Below are 25,474 nucleotides of genomic sequence, written 5' to 3'. Positions count from 1 at the left end.
TTCTTGTAAGCGCTGAGCATTAGATGTAGCCTTAAGAAAACCTATATTCAACCGCGACAACTAAGCGGAATGTAAAAGTAAACAGGTTTGGCGGCAGCTTCCCCAAATAATAGTATATACTTAGTATATAATACACGTTTTGTGCACTTATAACATGTACTCAGTGTCTCTGAAACAATACGTGCTGCACGACGGAAATTACTTTCTGCTGAGGCACTTCATTTACATCTCAATGATACACGACTACTAGAGAACATTGCTCTTTACGGTAGTCAATCCACTTGTAAATAAACATCATGATATCGCAGCTATTAGGCAACACGTTACTAGGGATGAGTAAGGCCTTAAGGTTTCCAGCTAAACATGCTACTCCTAGCTACTACTGAATATGAAGTTGATTATTAACGTGTCTCCATAACCATGTGTGCAGCGTTCGACTCTCAGTCAGCATAGACGTTTTCGTCACCTTATTTTTAGTTAAACGTGTGCACATCTCGCTGATGGTGGACCAACATATCATTTCTCGTCTGTTCCTGGTTAGACAACGGCGACGGTAGGCGCCGGGTTCGAATCCCGGTCAGGCAATACAACTTCAGTCGTCATTTAAGGTTCCAACCCCACTACTCGTAACAAACTGTGATATCTACATTCTGATTTTACGTACATATTCAACAATCCAATTAGGTGCTGGGTTCGAATCCTTGTCCCCAGCATTACATGACGGCATTTCAATTTAAACATGTGCATCCTTTATTCCTTGACAATGCAACACTATACAACGTCTTTCGAGGTTAATTACCAAGAAGGTAATTGTCATGTTAGGGTTCCTGCTTTCGTACAAACATTATCGTCATTTACCTTCAAGTTGAGAATTGATAACTGATACTGGTGCAAACTTCAATATTTGACGTCTCTTTCTGCCTAGTGATCGAGTCTCGATAAGGCACAAAGCTTTGCTTGGTTAACAATGGGTTTACGTTCTGGGTTTGCATCCGGATCCAGAACGAAGACGTTGGTCATGTCATTTAAAGTACAACTTCGTGTACAAGTAACTGTTAATGAGTAATGTGAACAATGATATTACTTGTGATTCGCTGTTAATGTTGGGATTTCCTTAGAGTGGTTGCCGCCATTAATCACGTTTTCTTTTAACTCCTTTAGTTTACAAATGTTAAGGACTGTCTGATCTCTTCTGTACTATCGTGGTGTTACTTTACATCTGGACGGACTGTCATAAAGACCGGTGTTCTGTAGTAGTCTCTAGCGGTACCCATTGTGTATCTTACGACTGTACTGTGGAGGGTTGCGACTATGTGCAACACAGACATGAAATGTTGGTTGCAAACATTCAGATGCAGCCTGCACGTTTGAATTCAGGCGTGACCCACTTTTTTTGCTGTCGAGTGTACATTCTGCACGTCAGCTGGGGCACCTCGTATGAGACCTGGAAGATCCCTTGTCTACGGCTATCGTGCGTTCAGGGTACAGACTTCCAGAAGCTGTGGCTCACCTCAACACCAATGACGGCCGTCGCTTCGGTTCTGATGCCATCCTCAGTTCGTACAGATACCTGGCGGGACTTGTGAAGGCTGCTGGGCTCACGCGTGGGGATGGAAGCAGAGCTTGTAATTTTCGGCATTCTTTACAGAATTCATTGGGGTACTTTGATGTGGACCCGAATGGAGGGTCTCAATCAAAGGCTTTGTTTATTCTGTGACGGTTTTGGCTGTATATTTCTGGACCTGTGTTATTGGGTGGAAAGTTTTAGGACTTCCCTTAATGGGTGCACTACTCAGAGAGCAGAGCACTTTTGGAGTGCACCTGGATTTTTTTTTAGGCTAGGCAGTAGTTTGAGGTACTCTGATGAATACTGGACAGTCGCATGCAGATAGCGAAATAGACCGTGTTCAGAATAAACACGCTTGGATTATTAAAATTTTATCAGTATATTGCCAAACCATTCATAACAAAGTTCCCGGAAATTTGTCTCCCTTAAATTATTCTCAGGACCGAGAGGTGGCTGAAGTCCGAAGCAGAAATTTCTGCAATATTTAGTGACTTACGCATATCTAAAAGACGAATTATACGTCATAGGAGAGGCAGTTTTCAATGCAGTCTACATAAATATTGTCTCCAATGAGATCGATTTAGAGTGTGACTGTGAAGTTATCTGGACGCGTATAGCAAGTCTGCGGGAAATCAAGTTAATCGTTGGATGCTTTTGTCGTCCACTCGATTCTGCAGTGACAATTTTCGTCTCTGGAAAAGGCTTCTGTGCAGTCACCCTTTCACCTGTCTCGTGTGGCAATATAAGATAGCAAAAATAAAGCCGAAGTTTTAATTTTTGCGTTTTTTTTTATGTGACGTAGCATGTGAAAGTTGTTGAATTGGACGGGTTACTCCTGTAACTTAAATATCAGATCTGAAGATGGTTCTGAATGAACCGAAACCGGTCATATGAATAATAAAAAATTTGCAATCAAGACGGATTTAAAGTAACGTTTAAGTAATCTTTCACGAAGGAAAATCGCACAAACATACAGTCGTTTCACCATCGCACAGACTCCCGTGCGGAGGACACAGTAATATGCATTACTGCCGTAGAGAAGCATCTGAAAATTCCGGAATGTCTCACCCAGCCCGAAGTTTCAAGCGACTGGAGAAAAGCGCCGGTGACTCTTGTATATAAGAAGTGCAAAATAACTGACCCGAACGATAGCTTTAACATCAGTTTGTTGGAGAATTCTTGAACATATTCTCAGTTCGAATACAATAAAGGTCCTCGAGGCGGAAACGTTGTCGAGAAAGAAGCATGGTTTTACGCTAAAGAGCCAAAGAAACTGGTATAGGGATGCGTATTCAAACACAGAGATATGTAAAGAGGCAGATTACGGCGCTGCTGTCGGCAACGCCTGTACAAGTCAGGCGCATTTGACAGATCGGTTACTGCTGCTACAATGGCAGATTATTAAGACTTAAGTGAGTCTGAACGTGGTGTTACAGTCTGTGGACGTGCGATGGGTCACAGCATCTTCGAGGAAGCGATGAAGTGGGGATTTTCCATAAAGCCATTTCACGAATATACGGTAAATATCAGGAATCTGGTAAAACATCAGATCTGCGACATCGCTACGGCCGAAAAAAGATCATGCAAGAACGGGACCAACGACGACTGAAGAATATCGTTCAACATGACAGGAGTGAAGTGCAACATCTGCCCCCACCACCACCAAACTGCTGCAGATTTCAATGCTGGGCCATCAACAAGTGCCACTGTGCGAAAAGTTCGAGGAAACTTGATCTATATAGGTTTTTGAAGGCCCACTCTTGTATACTTGATGGCTACATGTTACAAAGCTTTAGACCTCACCTAGTCCCGCCAACACCAACATTGGACTGCTGCTGACTGGAAACATGTTGCCTGGTCGGTCGATTCTCGTTTCAAATTGTATAGAGCGGATGGACGTGTACGGGTAAGGAAACATTCTCTTGAATCCATGACCCTGCATGTCGGATGCTGGTGGAGGCTCTGTAATGGTGTTGGGCGTGTGAAGTTGGAATGGATATGGGACCCCTGATGTGTCTAGATACGACTCTGACAGGTGACGCGTACGTAAGCATCCTGTCTGATCGTCTGCATCCATTCATATCCATTTTGCATTCCGACGGATTTCGGAAATTCCAGCAGAACAGTGCGTCACCCCACACGTCCAGAATTGCTGCAGAGTGGCTCCAGGATCATTCTGAATTTATACACTTCCGCTGGCCACTCAACTCCCCAGACATTAACTTTATTAACCGGCCGCGGTGGCCGTGCGGTTCTAGGCGCTCCAGTCCGGAGCCGCGCTGCTGCTACGGTCGCAGGTTCGAATCCTGCCTCGGGCATTGGTGTGTGTGATGTCCTTAGGTTAGTTAGGTTTAAGTAGTTAAGTAGTTCTAGGGGACTGATGACCACAGCAGTTGAGTCCCATAGTGCTCAGAGCCATTGAACATTAACATTATTGATCATATTTGGGATGTCTTGCAACGTGCTGTTCAGAAGACGTCTCTACCCCCTCGTAGTCTTGCGGGTTTAGGGACACCCTTGCTGGATTCATGGTGTCAGTTCTCTCTAGAACTGTTTCAGACATTAGTCGAGTCCATACCACGTCGTGTTACGGCACTTCTGCGTGCTCGCGGGAGCTCTACACGATATCAGGTAGGTGTAACAGTTTCTTTGGCACTTCAGTGTAAACAGCATCACTAGTGTGAAACTGAGCTTACCCGTTCCTCAAATGATATCCTGCAACACGACGCCGCACTGTAGGCTGTTTCACGAAGGAACGAGTATAAGGAATAAGTTCCCAGCACGCAGTCGTGGACGTACACTGGGCCAGTGTGCATCGCGTGGAGGCGGTCGGTCGCGCCGGCCAGTGGTTACATCGCCGAGCGGTGCTTGGGTGGGAAGCCGAGCAGCGTGTACAAGAATGGTCTACGTTTTTTTTTGGTGTATAATTACCTGTAAGTACAACAATGTCGACAAGCAACAGAGTTAACAGTGTTCGGCGTATTTTCTATCGCTCTGCTTTACGGTCGACGGCATTTGAGTTTCACGAGTGGGTATTTGAGGATTTGAAATTGCCTGAAGATATATTCGACAAGTTTCAGTTAGACTTCGTGCGGTATTCATTATTTGTCAGATTTATTTCAAGTGAAGTTTACGAGAAATTTGTTGAGGAACTTGGCGGCATGAGAAAATTCCAGCATACCGATGACAACTTCAGTACTGTCCAGATCGTGCCTTCGGGCTACGGAGTGGGAACAGTCAGGGTATTTAATGTGCCCCCAGAGTGTCCCAATAAGCTCAGTGCTCATGCTCTGTTGCTGTACAGCATTTTCTTGCTGGTAACCAATTAAAGGTGATCGGGTGTATATCGTTATCAAGACAACTGTGGCGCGAGAAATGTAGCTGTGGATTTAAAGAAGCTCATACTTTCTTGTGTTGTCACTGGCAGCTGTCGAGCGCAGGTAAACGGGGCAACCTATCTGTCCGATATGTCATTCGACGGAAAATCTACGGATGAACTGCACATACTGACGTCCATTTCATCTTCCCCGTTAACGTCCTGTAGACGGTAGTGGGAAGTGAGGTAGTTGCGGTAAGTGTACCCCGGCAGCCGGAACAGGTTCACGAACTGGAAACACCGGCTCATGTTGAAAGCAGTTCCAGCGACGTTCAGGGAAGGATGGACGTCACTTCAGCCCCGTTGTCAGCGCCGGTACAGTTACCGCTGGATCCCAAAGATGCGCCGTCACTTCTGGAAAGCCGGCCACGGTGGCCGAGCGGTTCTAGGTGCTTCAGTCCAGAACCGCGCGACTGCTACGGTCGCAGGTTCGAATCCTGCCTGTGGCATGGATGTGTGTGATGTCCATAGCTTAGTTAGGTTTAAATAGTTCTAAGTTCTAGGGGACTGATGACCTCAGATGTTAGGTCCCATAGTGCTCAGAGCCATTTGAATCAATTCTGAACTTCTGGAAATATTCCCAGTGAGACTCAGGAGCAGGTGGAGATCAGATTGTTAACGTGAGGTTCCATGCTTCTTGGCGCTTATCATGCACATCTTATTTTCGTGAGTGGTTTCAGCTGTGTGCTTAACGACAGAGACCAAACTCCTAAGATGAACAGATGTGTAGAACTCGAATCCTTAATTCGTGGAATGCGTCTTTATGATACGCGAGGAAAACCGCACGGTGAGCGAGTAGCGTACACTTTTGTAACCGGTCACTCTGCCAGACGTCTGAATCTGTGTATCAGATGAATTCCGGCGACATACTGAACTGTCACATAGCTCCTGTCAACATCTCCGACCACTGAGCATATCAGTGTTACCTCAACCTAGAGTGTCAGAAAATTTACCGTGGCAAAGGTTACTGGAAGTTGAATATCAGTCTAGTGCAGGATGCGCAACTTGAAGAGGAGGTGAGCCTTGTGGAGCAACAACTCTAGCTCCACCGACATCGTTACACCATCGTTCTACAGTGGTGGATTCAATACACCAAGTCAAAATTACGCCTAACCATAATGAGCTACGCTCGAAGGAAAAGTTTTTAGCAGAAAGAGACCACTGAATTTTATTAGCGCTGTTTGGGAGAACTGTGTAGTCTAACTAACGATGTTTCACGCAATATAGATGTACAGATGATACAAAGCGAAAATAAAGGCGAATCATCGCAACAAATGGAAGGAGTCATCGTGCGAGCCCAGCCGAAAGACGTTGTCGCCGAAGAACGAGCCTCTCCGTACCACATTCTGAGAACGATATAAAGCTATGCTGATTGAAGAAATCTTTGATGACACCAAGAATGCCATCAAAAAGCAACGTGACATCATTTCTCACTTCTATGACTATTACAGTCAACTTTATAAGAAGCAAACAGTTGATGAACAGTCTTGCGACAATTTTCTTATGACCTTGAGTTGCCGACGCGAGGATAATGCGTACTTGGAATCTGTTGCCACCGTGGTCGAAGTCAAACTAGCGGTCCACAGTGCAAAGAAAGGGAAATCACCAGGACCCGACGACCTCAGCGCTGAGTTTTATCAGCCTTACTAGAATCTTCTCGGCTCAACACACCTCGACACAGCGAATGAAATCAGACACCTGGAACACATCCCAGTGCATTCAAGGAAGGCATCGTCTTGCCCTTATCGAAAAAACATAATAGCAGGAAGGTGGAGAATATTCGGACCATCACACTTTTGAACACCGACTTCAAAATTATTACCAGATCGATTAAGCTAAGCCTGCGAATTGTTATGCAGAAGGTCAGCTACCAACACAGTGCAGTGCATCGCTGAGGTACAGTCTCAACTGCCTGTGACTTAAGGAACATCATCAGTTCATATGCTGAAAATAAAGGACATGGCACCCTGATATTTTTAGATTTTGAGAAAGTATATGATCGTGTGCGTGATACTACCTCTCTAAAAGCGTGGCGAAACTGGATTTTGGACCTCACTTTATCGAGTTAATTCGCAAACTCACTACAAACGTTAAAGCCGAGACAGATGGTGCATTGCCCTTCCTTGACGTCCTCGTTCGGCGGAAAACCTATGGACACCTCAGCCACAGTGTCTACAGGAAACCGACACACACAGATCGGTATCTGCACGCTCTCAGCCACCACCATCAGGCACAAAAACGTGGCGTTCTGAACACCCTTGTCCATCGTGCTGCCACTAGAACTGAGCCACCTCCGAAGAGTCTTCCGGGAAAACGGGTACAGGCACGGACAGGTGTCACAGGCTATATCTGGTGTGACATGCAAGAAACACACCAACTGAGGAGAGAATACCACCGATGAAGAAAGCAAGGAACTTGTGTTTTTGACTTTCTGTGGTACAGTGTCGGGAAAGATTAGCCGGCTCCTGAAGAGATATAACGGTGTTCAGGCCCCCAGCAAAAATTCGTCAGCTCATAAGGTCTGTGAAGGACGATCGAGGGCTTAGAACGCCTGGAGTGTACAAGATGCCATGTCAGTGTGGCTGTTACTACGTCGGCCAAAGAGTACGCACGGTGGAGCAACGCCGGACGGAACACGAGAGGTGCTTACGCCTACGCTATTCAGAAAAATCAGCCGTGGCAGAACACGCCTTAGAAAATGGACACCGAATTCCATTCGACGAAACATCAATCGTTATGAAGACGAAGGGATTTTGGGATAGCGTAATAAAAGAAGCTATTGAAATAAAAACCTCTGAAAACACCATCAGCAAGGACGGCGGTTTGCAGCTCAGCACAGCCTGGGACGCGGCTATCGCGATGTTAAAACGGGCGCGACGGAAGCGAGATGAAAACAATACCGTATACAGTGAGGAAGAGAGCACCAGTGACGTCATAGCCAGCAGTGCGGCTATATAACGACGCGGCCACGGCGACACAGCAGTTATTTGTTCTCTTGATCTTTGTCACAAAATCTGTCGGCTGAAGAGCGGCATACTAAGCTGCTGCCAGCCCGCCCCCTTCGGGGGGAATTGAAATTCAATAAATGAAAAAAAAAAAAAAACACAGCAGTCAGTCTTACCACGTGAGAATGACCGGGGACAGCTCGATCGAAAGCTCGTGGGATCTTAACCACCTGACGCGGCTGGAAGCCCGAGAAAATTTTGTTAATACATATCGCCGCGAAACATGCATTTATACATCACTACAAACGTCTCTTCGAGGATTCTCATTAATGGCCATTGTACGAAAGAAGTTGAAATTGGGCAGTCTGTCCCCGCAAGAATGGCCACTGTCTATGATATTATACGCCATTGCATTGGATCTGCTACTGATGAACTTAGTGCATAGAGGGATTGGGCTTATCATCGACTCTGTTACTGCCACATGCATTGCGTATTCTGACGATATAAGCGTAGCTGTGTCATCGTCAAAACAACTTAATTCAGCAGAAACACGTTACTTTCAGGAGCAAAATTAAATAGAACCAAAACCACAGACTTGCAAATGGACGCAGAATAGAAGACACATTGCAAGCTATTTGGTGCAGAAAAAAAGGTTTGTCACAAAACTCTCGGTGTTACCTTTGAGGTCATTCCACACAGATTCCTGACGGAGAACTGGTGATAAGTGTTTAATAAATTACATGCTGCTTTGATACTCCCCTCCGACTGTCACTTGAAATTAATACAGAAGGTTAAAACCATAGAGATCGCCATTACAATCAAGATGAATTATTTGGCGCAAGTTCTTGCTATATCCGACCATCTAGCAAAGAGTATACAGCATGCGCATGCTGGTTTCTTTTCAGAGGACACAAAGTTCAGTTTGATACATGAACTTTTTCTACGTCCAAAGACGGCCTTTAATTCATTGACGAACACAAAAAATTTGTAATCCTGCTTCTAAATCGCGTCAGGAAGTACCCGGAGGAGCAATAACATCACACACCTCATCAAGCGGTGGAGGCCCCATGGCCTCGGCTAACAAATTGATATCACCGGCATTCTGCTGTATTACCGACATATACGACCGTAATACATGGAAATTAGCTACATTCGGTACTACCTCGTCGATACCGGAAGCCTCGCTAACAGGAAGCTTTACGAAATTCTAACGATAACGAAGCTCAGAAATCGTATCGCAGAGAAACATCCACATACAAAATGGAGTATAGTTTTGACGGAATGTGCACAGTGACACATTATCGTTACACAAACATCAAGAAGAACTTTCCTTTCTTAAATTGTTTAGGAAAAGTTTGCAAATAATTTATTTCCTTTGTATGTGGCCATAGAAAGCTATTCTTTTCCTAATCACATCTGTTATTTTTTTCAGTATGTTTAAAAAGATTCACTACTGTGACGTCTTCCATATTGCATTTGCTCTTAACTGTTATTTTTTTCAGTATGTTTAAAAGATTCACTACTGTGACGTCTTCCATATTGCATTTGCTCTTAACTGCATGAATTTTCCAGATTACTTGTGTGTTAATTACTACAGGTAGCTTGTCATGTTTTCGTGTGGCAAGCACTTTCATTTTCCGCATCATGGTGAGGTGTTGTGATGCACACGTAACTATAACAAGTATTTTCCACAAATAACGTAGTAAAACACTTTTCACTTCACCAAAACACAGTGTGATTGTGGTTTGTTGTGACAATTCATGCACCCCAAATGTAAAGAATAAATAAAAACGAAAACCCACTGATGACGGCACAGTGGTGCGGAAACTTGTTTGGGTACTAAGAAAAAACGATCTTTTGCATAACTCGCGGACCTCACATCCAATAATTTATCCGCAAACACGGCCAACACAAGGAGCTGCAAATCAAAATGTTGATGAGTAGTGTTTGTTTGGGCACACTCCGGCAAAAAAGTAATTGCAAATATCTGCTGAAATACCAGATAAAATTAGCGTGGCGACCATATACACATCTTTAGTGCGGTAGTGAGCTGTAATCATCTTATTAACTCTGACTTTAACGGCCTCTGTCTCCGAGTTGTCTTGTTCAGTTCTCAAAGGAGATTTACAAAACTGCTTCTTCAGCATGTGGTTTCAGCAATTATGTCTAGTGATTGGTCCCAGTGAGCGTGAAAAATAGCCCGGTCGTCCGGAAACGGTAGACAGGCTATTTTAAATCTAACTCAGTGACTGATTTGAATTGTCCTAAAGACATTCTCTATTTCCATATGAGTTTTTATTGCGCACAAGAGCAGCTGGGCGAGACCAAAACTTCAAGGAATTTTACTTCTAATTTTCACATTCAGTGGATGCTTTTAGTGTTTCCTCAGTGAGAGCCAAGATTTTGGTATCTAACCATACTTCGTCGCGTATTGACTGAGTCATATGCTTTTCTCAACAATAGTGATTACGAAATTTTTAAATCTCATCAGATACATTACTATTGACTATAATTTAAGAAACTCCTGTGAACATAAGAGTTTTCTATACAACCACATTGCTTTTGACCAATTTGAAGGAATAATTGTAGTTTTTACATAGTCCAAAATGCCTTTGATAAGATTTTATGGGCAATTGGCATCAGATTAAAGCCTCTGTAGCTGTTAACATCTGTTTTATTACCTGATTTGTGCAGTGAGTGTGTCGACGCTGTCTTCCAGCCTTCAGAAATCTCTTCTGTCAACCAAATATTTAAAACGATTTCGGTTAGCTTGTCCAGAAATTTGTTATTTGAAAGTATTGCAGTTACGGAATCGTCCACAGGTGCTTTACTAGCTTTGAGGGATTTGATGACGTCCTAGAATTCTCCTTCCGTTCCGGGATGCGATTTAAAGTACTGAGTTCTCGAGTAAAGTCAAATCTTTATGTATGACATTCACAAGTTTTTAAATTTTAAAAATTCTTTATTAAAATGTCATTCTTTTCTTGGTTTTTATGTGCTGTTTTTCCATTGTAATCTTTTGAGCAAATGTTTGTTGGAGAATATTATAGTTTCTTTTTTTTAAATTGTTATAGGAATTTCCAGTATTGTTCATTTTGGAGTGGAGCTCTATTTGTTTGAATTGGTTTTCATCATAATTTACTTTAGAATTCCTGAACAGTTTGGCTGTTATTATTATTATTATTATTATTATTATTATTATTATTATTATTATTATCATCCTTAAAGGCAGTTGTTGTTATTATTCACACGGACGCCAAAATGGAAAATATTGAAATAAACGATATCGGAATTGAAAAACAACTGCTATCACTTAGTAGCGGAAAAGCATCCGGACCAGACGAGATACCCTTAAGATTCTACAGTGATTATGCTAAAGAACTTGCCCCCTTTCTATCAGCAATTTATCGTAGATCGCTGGAAGAACGTAAAGTACCTAGCGACTGGAAGAAAGCGCAGGTCGTTCCCATTTTCAAGAAGGGTCATAAATCAGATGCGAATAATTATAGGCCTATTTCGCTTACGTCAATCTGTTGTAGAATAATGGAACATGTTTTGTGTTCTCGTATTATGACGTTCTTAGATAATACAAATCTCCTTCATCATAACCAACATGGATTCCGCAAACAGAGATCATGTGAAACTCAGCTCGCCCTATTTGCCCAAGAAATTCACAGTGCCGTAGACACTGGCGAGCAGATTGATGCCGTATTCCTGGACTTCAGGAAGGCATTTGATACGGTTCCGCACTTACGTTTAGTGAAAAAAATACGAGCTTACGGAATATCGGACCAGGTTTGTGATTGGATTCAGGATTTCCTAGAAGAAAGAACACAACATGTCATTCTTAACGGTTCAAAATCTGCAGATGTAGAGGTAATTTCGGGAGTACCGCAGGGAAGCGTGATAGGACCTTTATTGTTTACGATATACATAAATGACTTAGTTGACAACATCGGTAGCTCCGTGAGGCTATTTGCAGATGACACGGTTGTCTACAAGAAAGTAGCAACATCAGAAGACTCGTACGTACTCCAGGAGGACCTGCAGAGGATTAATGCATGGTGCGACAGCTGGCAGCTTTCCCTAAACGTAGATAAATGTAATATAATGCGCATACATAGGGGCAGAAATCCATTCCAGTACGATTATGCCATAGGTGGTAAATCATTGGAAGCGGTAACGACCGTAAAATACTTAGGAGTTACTATCCGGAGCGATCTGAAGTGGAATGATCACATAAAACAAATAGTGGGAAAAGCAGGCGCCAGGTTGAGATTCATAGGAAGAATTCTAAGAAAATGTGACTCATCGACGAAAGAAGTAGCTTACAAAACGCTTGTTCGTCCGATTCTTGAGTATTGCTCATCAGTATGGGAGCCTTACCAGGTTGGATTAATAGAAGAGATAGACATGATCCAGCGAAAAGCAGCGCGATTCGTCATGGGGACATTTAGTCAGCGCGAGAGCGTTACGGAGATGCTGAACAAGCTCCAGTGGCGGACACTTCAAGAAAGGCGTTACGCAATACGGAGAGGTTTATTATCGAAATTACGAGAGAGCACATTCCGGGAAGAGATGGGCAACATATTACTACCGCCCACATATATCTCGCGTAATGATCACAACGAAAAGATCCGAGAAATTAGAGCAAATACGGAGACTTACAAGCAGTCGTTCTTCCCACGCACAATTCGTGAATGGAACAGGGAAGGGGGGATCAGATAGTGGTACAATAAGTACCCTCCGCCACACACCGTAAGGTGGCTCGCGGAGTATAGATGTAGATGTATTATTTGTGTTTGTAATTGTAACTCTTCTCACAATAATTTCTCAGATGTAAATAAATGAGCCAGAAGTAGGCCTGCTCACAGAAATTGAGATTATTTAGTAATATTTTATGATGTGAGTTTTCCTGGTCCGTTGTAAGAGAGGACTTAAGGTCCTAATCTGCTCAGGCAAAATACAGAATAAGTAAATCGACACATATTATAAATATATATGTATGTTTGTATTATTTATTTGTGTATGTGTATGTATGTTCAACATCTCGTAAACCACTGGAATGATTTCAACCAAACTTGGTATATATATTCATTAGTGACAGCTAACAATTGCTGCTATATTGGTCACCTATAAAGGTTCAGAAGATATGACTACATAAACCCTAAGATGGGTGAAAAAATGCCGCATTGTGCATGACGTTTAAATTAATTTCTTCTTTGCTGCTAACATTATTCGTAACACGTTTCGCAGATAGTATCGACATATGCAGCTCAATTGTACCTACACAAATATATAATTATACGAAACATGGTTCAAGAGTTATGATGTTGTAAATGCTGATATGCTTGAAAAAATGTCGCATGATGTATGAAGTTTTAATAAGTTTATCCTTTTGTACAAAGGGACTCCTACAGTCGATAAATTTTAAGGAAATCCATGACACCTGGCAGCGTTGTCGACTGCTTTCAACTGCGAATCGCAAACGGCTGTAGACGAAAACATTAGCCGTCCATAAAGCTATGAAGAGGCGTTGCCGTAGGTATTTTTAGGAAATCGAGTTGTAGACACACGAAACAGCTGCACCCAAATACAGAAGCTGTCCATGATCACTCACGCCAGGTCTGCTACAGGAGTACATATAAGGTATCGTTTCTACACTCATGCTCATAAATTAAGGATAATGGTGATACATGGTGAAACAACGCCCTGGTGGGCGGTTTGCGGGTTTAAATCACCTCGGGGTATGACCATGCGGTGCATTTGACCTGCGCTGGCAGCAGTCCACATAGGCAGAGATGTGTTGGTGCATTTCAGAGTACGGTGCAGCGAGTAAGTGTGCAGACGTTTTCAGACGTGCTAATGGTGACTGTGTGTTGAAATTGGCTCAAAGAACACATACTGATGACGTTGTAAGGGGTAGAATACTACGGCGACTGGAGCCTGGTCGTAGCACGGGCTCTCCGTGTGCCACAAAGTGTGATCTCACGATTATGGCAACGATTCCAGCAGACAGGAAACGTCCAGGCGCTACAGTGTGGGACGTCCACAGTGAACAACACCATAAGAAGACCAATATCTCAGTATCCAGTGCCCGCAGACGGCCACGGAGTACTGCAGGTAGCCTTGCTCGATACCTTACCGGAGCCACTGGAACAGTTGTCTCCAGACACAGTCTACACAACAGACATGGTTTATTCGTCCGGAGACCTGCAAAGTGCATTCCACTGACCCCTGGCCGCAGGAGAGCCCGTAAAACCTGGTGTCAAGAACACAGTACTTAGTCATTATAACAGTGGTCTCAGGTTATGTTCACGGACGAGCCCAGGTGTAGAATGAGCATGATTCTCGCCGGATTTTCACCTGGCGTGAATCAGGAACCAGATGCCAACCCCTTAATGTCCTTGGAAGGGACCTGTATGGAGGTCGTGGTTTGATGGTGTGGGATGGTATTACGACTGGTGCACGTACACCGCTGAATGTCTTTGACACAGGAACTGTAACATGTCAGGTGTATCAGGACGTCATTTTGCACCAGTATGTCCGCCTTTTCAGGGGTGCCGTGGGTCCCACCTTCCTCCTGATGTAGGATAACGCACGGCCGCACAAAGCTGCCATAGTGGATGAGTACCTTGAAACAGAAGATATCAGGCGAATGGAGTGGCCTGCCTGTTCTCCAGACCTAAACCCCATCGAGCACGTCTGGGATGCTCTCGGTCGACGTGCCGCTGCACGTCTTCAAACCCCTAGGACACTTCAGGAACTCCGACAGGCACTGGCGCAAGAATGGGAGACTATACCTCAGCAGCTGCTCGACCACCTGATCCAGAGTATGCCAACCCGTTGTGCGGCCTGTGTACGTGTGCTTGGTGATCATATCCCATATTGATGTCGGGGAACATAAGCAGGAAACAGTGGCGTTTTGCAGCACATGTGTTTTGGGACGGTTTTCTCAACTTATCACCTAAACTGTGGACTTACAGATCTGTGTCGTGTGTTCCCTATGTGCCTATGCTATTAGCGCCACTTTTGTATAGTGCCACGTTGTGTGGCACCACATCCTGCAATTATCCTTAATTTATGAGGATGAGTATAATAGAAAATAGGCAAAATGAACACCAGGGCAATGCTGGGTTTGTCAACTGGTGATACAATTAGTTCAGAAATTAAGGAATAAAGTTTAATCAACACATCCACAGGAATGGAAGCATTGGGTTCCAATTTTGCATTGATGGTGTAGCACTTTCCATTCCTGTGAATGTGACACTTGCTTCATTTGTCATCCCTTTGTATGCCCTTGGGCCTTAAATGCAAGAATCTCTGCGCTGCTTCACCTTACCTTTACTTCAGAAGCGAACGGGATCAAGGAGAAGGTGTCACCCTCGTTGAGCTCGTCCAGGATGGTGTGCATGGCCGTCTTGAGCTGTTCAAGCTTGCGGCCGTGCATGGAGCCGCTGACGTCGAGCACGAAGATGACGTGTTTGGGCAGCGGCGGCAGGCCGGGAGGCGCGTAAAAGTGCACGAAGTAGCCGTCCTCGCTCACCTGCACACGGGGGCGTCAGCTGGAGACAAAGACAGCTGAATGGGCACAGTTGATGTGTCAGCGCTATGAGCCTCACTGATTACTGAAAAGTTGTGAAACGGAGCTGTGTTCTCCGCTGTACATTTCTTTTGTTGGAAAACGAAACATGCCGATAGCATAATTTCACCGTTTGGAAAATGTGCTGAAGGTGGATAAATGCTTCACGGGTATCCCGCAGCGTCAGATTTGTATGCGCGCTCAAACTTTCGGCGACATCCCACACCGGCAACGTCAGCATTTTTCTGTATGGCATGTGGTATTTTATTCAGTTGGCTAAGTTATGTCACAGAGACGTCGCGAAGACACGAAACTTCCACATGCTATCGGAGAATATGCCGATGCTTATGACACAAGAACACGGGTACCAGTTTTGATTTCGTTAGACGGTGGGTGACAGCGTATTTCTCCATTGTCTGTCAACATCAAACGCCCGTTTCAGTGCACCACTTATGGTATGGCAACTGCCCCAATTGAAGCAGTTACTGCACATTCTGATATTAACGGCTTCTATGTTAACAGAACCCAAGCAGCTGGAAGATTTCCGCTTCATGGAACACAATCTTTTTTTAATGAGGCTGTGTTCAGTAATGCCTGATAAGATGTAGGAAAACCATTCGCATTCAAAGCAGCTTCTAATTGTCTCTACAGGTCACGTACGGTTTTCAAAGGTATCCCATAACACAATGAGAGTTTCACTCTGCAGCGGAGTGTGCGCTGATATGAAACTTCCTGGCAGATTAAAACTTTGTGCCGGACCGAGACTCGAACTCGGGACCTTTGCCTTCCGCGGCAAGTGCTCTACCAACTTTTTTTTATTTTTAAAAAGTGACTCAAACGAGATTTTTTTTTTTTTTCTTTTTGTTCAATATAGCTCGTCGCGTTTGGTCTGGGCGGCCGTCACAAGACATCCGTTCAAGTTGATCGTTGATTCCTTGACTCAGTTTCATCCCATACCATATTTGAACTTCAGGTAACGGTAATAGGGGTGGATAGCGATCACCCACGCATCTCTCCAAAGTAGACCACGACGGCTCAATAATGTCGAGGTCTGGTAACTGTGGTGGCCATGGAAGGTGCAACAACTCACCCTTGTGGTCAAACAAGTCCTGGACTATCAAGAAAGAATAGGTTGTCTAAGTTGCAAAATGGCTTTTTATTTATTTAATTTGAGACGCGTTTCAGTCTCACAGGAGTATCATCAGGCATCTGGGGGAAAAACTTCCCTTAGTATACATTTACGAGCCAGGAAACAGCTATAAAGCTTCATTGTCCGCTAAGTAAATCAGCTTGAAAACCACGACCTGAATTGTGAAAAAAGGGTAACCAAAGACAAACTTACCGGGTAAAATACTCGAGGATCGCTGGAAAGTATACAGAAAACACTGCAGTCATCGAAAATGGCACATCATCCAATAAAACCTTACATTCTCCGTCCACTGGGTAAAAACAATCGACGATTACTGGCAAGAGTACAGAACGTCCCGCAGTCACCAAAAATGGCACGTCGTCCAACGAATTACAGAGGACACAGCTGCCTACGGAAATAAATAAGAATATATTATAAAACGAAGAGCTGTAAGCGGAACAAACATAAGAAACCACATATATAAGGGTGGATTTAAAGAAACAAATATTCATTTCTAAGAGACCACAGAAGCTCTCCTGCGAAGTTTGGACGGTAGTAGACGAGATACTGGCAGAATTAAAGGTTTGAGGATGGGTCGTGAATCGTTCTTGGATAGCTCAGTCGGTAGAGCTCTTGCTCATGAAAGACAAAGGCCCCGAGTTCGAGTCTCAGTCCGACACGCAGTTTTAATCTATCAGGACGTTTCAGACGTCACCTGTGTTTAAGCTTATTCGCTCTTAACAGAACGCAGGACATGTTTATAACATAGGCCAGATGTATAAAGCGTCCTTATGGCACACGTTTACGGCTGCTACTACAGAGCTATGAATCAAAGTGACCGCTACTTTAGTTGATGGCACCGCCAGACGGGAAAACAGAGAATGTGTTTACAGAGTAACGATAAACTTAGATCCATTATGAGGTAGCACAAGTAAACCACATAATGTATTGTATAAACCAAAGTCACGTGTGCATAGACATTTGTTTAAAAAGCAACATCACAGCCTCGAAGTAAGCCTGGACGACGTGGGCTCCGTGAACAGGGGTTCTGTCGTCTTGGAACACAGCATAATGTTGTGTGCTGTAAGTCAGACCTGATCAGCCAAAATAGTCGCGTAATCCTTGGCAGTAATGGAATTTGCAGAGTAGCTGTGAGTACCACTATATGGTAATGCAGATCACCACCGAACCGCCGACCTGTCTTACTATTGAGACGTGAACTGGAGCAGAAGCTGAAAACAATGTAAAACAAAGACTCAACCGAGCCTTCCATTCCTCCAGAGTCCCTTTAAAGACGTGAGTAGTGGTGTCCAGCTCGCCCTGGAATTCCCTACTTCTGGATCTTCCTCATTGTTTTGGTGCTGACAGGGTTTGCAAGTCCGACATTCAGTTCTGCAGTGACTTTTGCAGCTGTCGTCTATTTTTTTGTCACAGTTCTCTTCAATCGCCGTTCGTCACGATCTCTCAGCACACACTTTCGTCCGCGTTGTGATTTAGCGGATGACGTTGTTCCACTTTCCCTGTATGTGATACAGATATTCGATACGATGTCTACTGAAATGTCAAACACTTCGGGTACTTTGGTTACGGAAGCACCCCCTCATACTAGCACCAACAATTTGTCCACGTTCCAATTAACTTAGCTGTGACATGACGCACTCAGCTGCACGGTACTCTGTTCTGTTCACGACTGACACTTGCAACGTATTGAGGACATTGCATGGGGGTCGTTCGGGTCAGTTCCAACATTTCGACCTGCTTACTTGGCCACCATCAGCATTTATGTTCAAATCAAACAATATTGCTTAAGACTGCATGCAGATCTGGTGCGATAGATACCTGAAGTTCTTACCCAAGAATGTTTCAGTTAAAATCTACGTTCTGATACCCTAGAGTGTTCAATGTAGACGTAGGTTATGAAAACATATTCCTGTGCTTCCCTTTCCAAATGATTAAGAGTACATTGAAACACAGCCAGGTGTTCCCCATTGATCCTTTTGAGGAGTCAGTATGGCTAGTGGCTGCAATATGTGTGATTAGTTAAATGTTAGTGAGGATATTACTATGGTCGTGTTTCCGTGAATTTGTTGTCGTTGATTAGATAGTGCAGCAGTTTCATTTTGAATTTCGAGAAGCCGCTGCAGAAAAGCACCAAATGTTGAAGCAAGCCTTTGGAGACAACACTTTATGTCAGCCATACAACTGCACTAAGCGAACTTTGAGATGATGAGAACAGTTCCAGTTAGCATTCAAGTTGGTGTCCCACCAGAAAACATTCAGACTGTGAGGGATATGATTCTGCAAGGTCATAGGCATACCATGTAAGAACTGTGCAGTACCTTGGGAATAAGATACGGTGTGTGTAATAGTGTCTTGTCAGATGAAATGAACACAAAAGGATTGCGGCGATGTTTGTACCAGATGTAATCAGAAGCAATATAGCGTGGAACTCTGCATAGAAAGTAAACAACTCTTTCAAGACGATCCAAACTTCCGTTTAAATGTTGAGTTTATCGCCATGATTCTGAATGTTGTTGTTGTGGTCTTCAGTCCTGAGACTGGTTTGATGCAGCTTTCCATGCTACTCTATCCTGTGCAAGCTTCTTCATCTCCCAGTACCCACTGCAACCTACATCCTTCTGAATCTGCTTAGTGTATTCATCTCTTGGTCTCCCTCTACGATTTTTACCCTCCACGCTGCCCTCCAATGCTAAATTTGTGATCCCTTGATGCCTCAAAACATGTCCTACCAACCGATCCCTTCTTCTAGTCAAGTTGTGCCACAAACTTCTCTTCTCCCCAATCCTATTCAATACCTCCTCATTAGTTACGTGATCTACCCACCTTATCTTCAGCATTCTTCTGTAGCACCACATTTCGAAACCTTCTATTCTCTTCTTGTCCAAACTGGTTATCGTCCATGTTTCACTTCCATACGTGGCTACACTCCATACAAATACTTTCAGAAACGACTTCCTGACACTTAAATCTATACTCGATGTTAACAAATTTCTCTTCTTCAGAAACGATTTCCTTGCCATTGCCAGTCTACATTTTATGTCCTCTCTACTTCGACCATCATCAGTTATTTTACTCCCTAAATAGCAAAACTCCTTTACTACTTTAAGTGTCTAATTTCCTAATCTAATCCCCTCAGCATCACCCGATTTAATTTGACTACATTCCATTATCCTCGTTTTAGTTTTGTTGATGTTCATCTTATATCCTCCTTTCAAGACACTGTCCATTCCGTTCAACTGCTCTTCCAAGTCCTTTGCTGTCTCTGACAGAATTACAATGTCATCGGCGAACCTCAAAGTTTTTATTTCTTCTCCATGGATTTTAATACCTACTCCGAATTTTTCTTTTGTTTCCTTTACTGATTGCTCAATATACAGTTTGAATAATATTGGGGAGAGGCTACAACCCTGTCTATGATTCTGAAATGAAGCGGCAATCGTTGTTTGGAACCACCTTTCATCTCTTCAAGGAAAAAACTCGTCAAGTAAGGTAACATGAAGTCCATGTTGATCTGTTTTATACACTATCCACTCACATTAATGTGACCATCGCCTATGTTCGACGTCAACGTGCAGCAGCAACTCACAGACGGCAGACGGTAGCACTAGCAGTGCAGGGTATTCAAAGCGTGGGCGTGGAGGGTGGGCAGAGAAACAGTGCGGTCGTTGTAATGAGGAAACCGAGAAATTTATCTGATATCCAAAAGAGGATAATATCCACAACGGCTAAGTCTATAAACTGATCTCGCGCCTCCGTGGTTGCAGTACAACTGCATGGCGAAATGGCGCTATCCAAAATCGGCACCGAGGAAACTATGGTGCACTCGGGCCATAGTTAAGAAGGGTCGTAGAAACTCAAAGACGTTGTACATAGTTGTCCTGACCACTTTATATTTCTACCTATGTTGTGCCTTGCTGTTATAGTTGCGTAAGTAAAAACCCTGTAAAATGACGATTGTACTATCTTAACATTCTGAACTCGACGGCGACATTTTCCGATGCCGCAACCGCGGAGCTGGGAATTCGTGGTCTATCTGTCATCAGACGATACACTGCCGTCTTCTTGCCACTGACAAAGGATGCAGCTAAAACTATATTTAATAGGTGTGACGCAATTGTGCGCTTTAGAGTAGACATACTACACAGACGATTGACACTGTCCAGTGGTCCTGTGACTGAGAAGACAATTATCACAGACCGCGAAGCTTGCTGTTGCCGTTAAAATATATTAGAATACACTAGGAAGTGTCATGTCTAGGGAAAAAAATCATATGCCCGTGCGTGTAAAATTCCTCGTCAACTGTCTCCTGCGGTAGGCACTAGCGTATCTGGACAACAACTAGTTGCTTCACGTAGTCGGTTTTCGATTACTTGAAACAGTGGAATATTTTGACGTATTAGCGTATTATTTGAAAGCCAAATTAAAAAAAAAATGGCTGTTATAAAGTTTGAAAGGAAAATCATCGCGTCAGAGAAGTCCTATGACGCCTCTAGTATTCGAAATTGAAAAACTATTGGATGGCACACTGTAACTCCTTCTCACGCGAAAGGTAAATTATTATAATTTTACTGAGATGGAATGATTCATGAGAGGAGTCATTGTTTTACCCTGAAAGCAGTTATTGGATGGAGATCTGTGTTGAAAATTTCCTTTCAGAGACAAAAAGTAACCTCGATGAACTGCTTTTATTTTTATTAGTGTTATTCATTTAGTTACTACTTTCTTTTAATTATTATTATTATTATTATTATTATTATTATTATTATTATTAGTGATTCAAATACTTAGTTCTTTAGTATTAAGACTCTCTAAGAAAAGGGTTTCGGTCTTTGAAATGAATAGATAACCAAACAGATCTCAATAGATGACGTTTATGTTCAGGGGATTGTGCATGGTAGACTATAGAACTGCTGCTGCACGCTGACTAAGCTGTACTCGATGTCCGTGCCAGTCGTAAAACTGCGTACTGAATCTGTCGCTATCTTAGTCTACGTTAACTACGGTCCAATTTTCCTTTCTATGGAAGCCTGTCCGTCTAAATGGATTTGTTTGAAAGTCTTTAAATTAACGACCGTATAGAGTTTGCAGGTACGAGCTTCCACAGTCCAAAGAAATGTCTCGTAGGAATGCACAAATACACACATCAAGAAAAGGTTCTCAGCGCCCCGGTTCCCGGAACTCCTGAAGATATACATTAACTGTGGATATTGTATGACAGACACAGTCCCTATGACTGTTCAGAGATGTCACTAAACCCTCCCAAAGATGTACACAACCATGCATGAGCAGCGCCTATTAGACGGATGGGGTCCGACAGCCTATCCGTTCCAGTCACTTCACCAGGAAGGAGGTACACGGCTCGTGTTTGTCTGTAGTTCAACCATGCCTAGACGGTCAATATCGCTATTCGATCGCGTTCGCATTGTTACTTTGTGCCTGGAAGGCTCTCAACAAGGCAAGTGTCCAGGTGTCTTAGAGTGAACCAATGCAATGTAGTTGGGACATTGAGGAAATATAGAGAGACAGGAACTGTCGATGACATGCCTCGTTCAGGCCGCACAAGGGCTACTATTGCAGTGGATGACCGCTACCTACTCATTATGGCTCGGAGGAACACTTACAGCAACGCCACCATGTTGAATAATGCTTTTCGTGCAGCCACAGGACGTCGTGTTACGACTCAAACTGTGCGCAATAGGCTGCATGATGCGCAACTTCACTCCCGACGTCCATGACGAGGTCCATCTTTGCAACCAGGACACCATGCAGCGCGATACAGATGGGCCCAACTACATGCCAAATGGATCGCTCAGGATTGGCATCACGCTCTCTTCACCGATGTGTGTCGCATGCGTATGCCTTCAACCAGACAATCGTCGGAGACGTGTTTGGAGGCAACCCGGTCTGGCTGAACGCCTTAGATACACCGTCCAGGGAGCGCAGCATCGTGGAGGTTTCCTGCTATTTGCTTGGCATTATGTGGGGCCGACTTACTCCGTTGGTGATCATGGAAGGCGCCTTCACGGCTGTACGGTACCTGAATGACATATCGACAGCATATTGGCGAGACATTCGTCTTCACGGACAGCAACTCGCGCCCCCATCGTGCACATCTTGTGAATGTCTTCCTTCAGGATAACGACATCGCTCGTCTCGAGTGGCCAGTATGTTCTCCAGACGTGAACCGTATCGAACATGCCTGTGATAGATTTAAGAGGGCTGCTTATGGACGACGTGATCCACCAACCACTCTGAGGGATCTGCTCCGAATCGCTGTTGAGGAGTGTGTCAATCTGGACCAACAGTGCCTTGATGAACTTGTGGATAGTATGTGTACAGCAGCCTGGACCACCACCACCTCTGAAGGTCTCCCTGAATGGTGTTTGAAAATGCAATGCGTGGTTTTCATGAGCAATGAAAAGGGCGGAAATGATGTTTATGTTGATCTCTATTTCAATTTTCTGTACAGGTTCCATAATTCTTGGAACCGAATTGCTGCAAATTGCTTTATTGGCTTATTATTCTCACACAAAATAAGAATCGTTCACTCATTAAGATCAGAAGCTAGACTACATCTTTTCACAATGATTACCATCGAACCAAAGCTCTCTCAGTTCAAGGGATAGAGGGAGTGTAAGGGACAATGCTGCTTGCTCGCAGCCAGTTGCGCGAGCACGCTTCAAATAATATCTTGTTCTGGCACGTGTTCTTTGTTATCGCGTGGCGTAAGACGCATCAACACCGTTAGAGGATATTATAGCTTCATTTCTATCACAGCTTGTCAAAATACTTCTCTTCCAAGACGTTATTGTCTTGGACGAGGAGTGTAACACGGATTTCTTTCCGATGACTATCTCGACAACGCAATTTTCAAAGCTCAAAATGCTATCGAGTAAAAAATTGTCTACGTCTGCCACGGCATTGTGTATGACTGATCCAGCTTCGTCTGTGCTTTAGATCCCTGCGTTAATTAAGCTGCCGTCTATTAAGCTTGAGTCATTCTCTGTAGACATAGAGACCTGGCCTAGATTTTGGGAACATTTTGAAAGCTGTATCAATAGGAATTCTTCTATGTCTACTATTAACAAACACGTGTTCCTAACAGGATGTCTCTTAGGGAAGCTCAGACAACGGTGATGGGATATCAACGGTTACTTCTACTTACGAAGACACTAAGCGAATTCTTCACACAAGATATGGAGACCGCAAACGCATAGACTAAGTGTCGTGTGACTAGGGCCTCCCGTCGGGTAGACCGTTCGCCGGGTGCAAGTCTTTCGATTTGACGCCACTTCCGCCACCTGCGAGTCGATGGGGATAAAATGATGATAAGCAGGACAACACAACACACAGTCCGTGAACGGAGAAAAACTACGACCCAGCCAGTAATCGAACCCAATCCCTTAGGATTGACATTCTGTCGACCACTCAGTTACCGGGGGCGGACAGAAGAAGTGAATGTCTTGAAACTCTTAATTCGACATTCACAGAACGCAATAAATGCATCCAAGCTCAGAAATCTTTGGGTGTTGTCTATCGTAAGATTCTCACTCCAAAAATTTTTTCTCTCTTTCCCCGTAGACATTTGTTGGCGTTCGGTAATTCATGTCAAGACGGAGAAACTATCCGAAGGGGATGTGCTACGTTTAATGGAATTTTTAGAGAAAGAAGTTGATGGTGCACTCACTGCGCAGAAATTACCTAAGAAAACGTCATTGACGAGCACAGCAAGTACTTCCGGCAGATAAACTGTTGGCGCACCATGTCTCACCGTTAACTTCAAGCAAGGCCGTTCGAAACACAAGACCATATATACCGTAAAGTCTTACTGAGTTTTTTTGCGAACATAGTGATCATTGGGCACAAGACTGCAAGGTGGTAAAGGATATTCCAGAGCGCCTCAAGATTCTAACTTAAAATCGGGAAACCTGTGTCTTCTTTATCTTTGCCACGCTGACGAAGACTGTTCCAAGAAAGGAAGAGCCGCATGCTCTTATTGGAAAGGGATTCATCTCCGATCACTCTGTGATTATTCGAACCAACCTAAGACATGCAGCAAACAATCTGATTCTCTCGGCGTCCGCGTTAATAGTTCAGTGGGCGATGTGGTCACGGGGCGCTCAAGTTTCACACCCATTCAGACGGCACGCGTGTTTGTAAATAGAGCGTACAGGCGAAAGGTAACTCACACGTGGTATATTGTATGCAGGCAGCCAATCCTCGTTCATTCGCCGAAATCTGGTCGACAATTTAAACCTGAAGGTTACTGATGTTCGGCCCTTATCATCAGATGCAGTCCAATCTTCTTTCACGACTGAGCCACGTAGACATGTGCGTTTCAAGCTAAGTAACACACGCAGACGCATTCATGTTAGGCTCTATGCTTTCGAAAGTTTACATTACTTCACGGAACATCATGCAGTGTCCAAAGATGTTATGATAAATAAAAAATTAAGCATTTATAGTTGGCGGCCTCCCCCCCCCCCCCCCCAGAAGTGGAAAGCTGTATTCCTATTGAATTCCTTATTATAGCGGGTCACTACTAAGAAATTGTGGACGACGCAGCGTCAATACACATTTCTCCGTCTTAAGCATTGTTGCTCTCTGAACACGGGTGGATTCTCAGTGAGTATCGCCCAGATGTTTAAGCTAAGCACGCAGCCTGTAATCTCATTAATTTAGCTATTGAAGAACCGAATTGGGACACTGCACGTAGCTTTTAGAAGCAGTCGGAATCAACGCCGATCAAGAACGATTAACGAGTGAAAAAGAGCCAGCGGTAGTTCAAGATTTTCGTATAGACCAACGGCGAGTAGTTGGCCTTCCTCGAAAATCCGCTGTCGTTCTATCTGAC

At 43.9% G+C, this 25,474-nt stretch overlaps 1 protein-coding gene across 1 annotated transcript in view; it reads right to left on the bottom strand.

The window, feature by feature from the left end:
* The window catches only part of LOC124564815 (inter-alpha-trypsin inhibitor heavy chain H4-like), a 208,243-nt gene that overhangs the window by 99,967 nt on the left and 82,802 nt on the right, over window positions 1-25,474 (bottom strand). Inside the window, exon 7 of the mRNA XM_047131013.1 lies at window positions 15,231-15,434. Coding sequence (XP_046986969.1) covers window positions 15,231-15,434 — 204 coding nt within the window. The remainder of the gene's footprint in view (window positions 1-15,230; window positions 15,435-25,474) is intronic.

The sequence above is a fragment of the Schistocerca americana genome, chromosome 1 (genome assembly GCF_021461395.2).
Source record: "Schistocerca americana isolate TAMUIC-IGC-003095 chromosome 1, iqSchAmer2.1, whole genome shotgun sequence".
Lineage (NCBI taxonomy): Eukaryota > Metazoa > Arthropoda > Insecta > Orthoptera > Acrididae > Schistocerca > Schistocerca americana.
The sequence above is the reverse complement of the archived record's forward strand: the minus strand, read 5'-3'. Positions and strand labels throughout refer to the sequence as shown.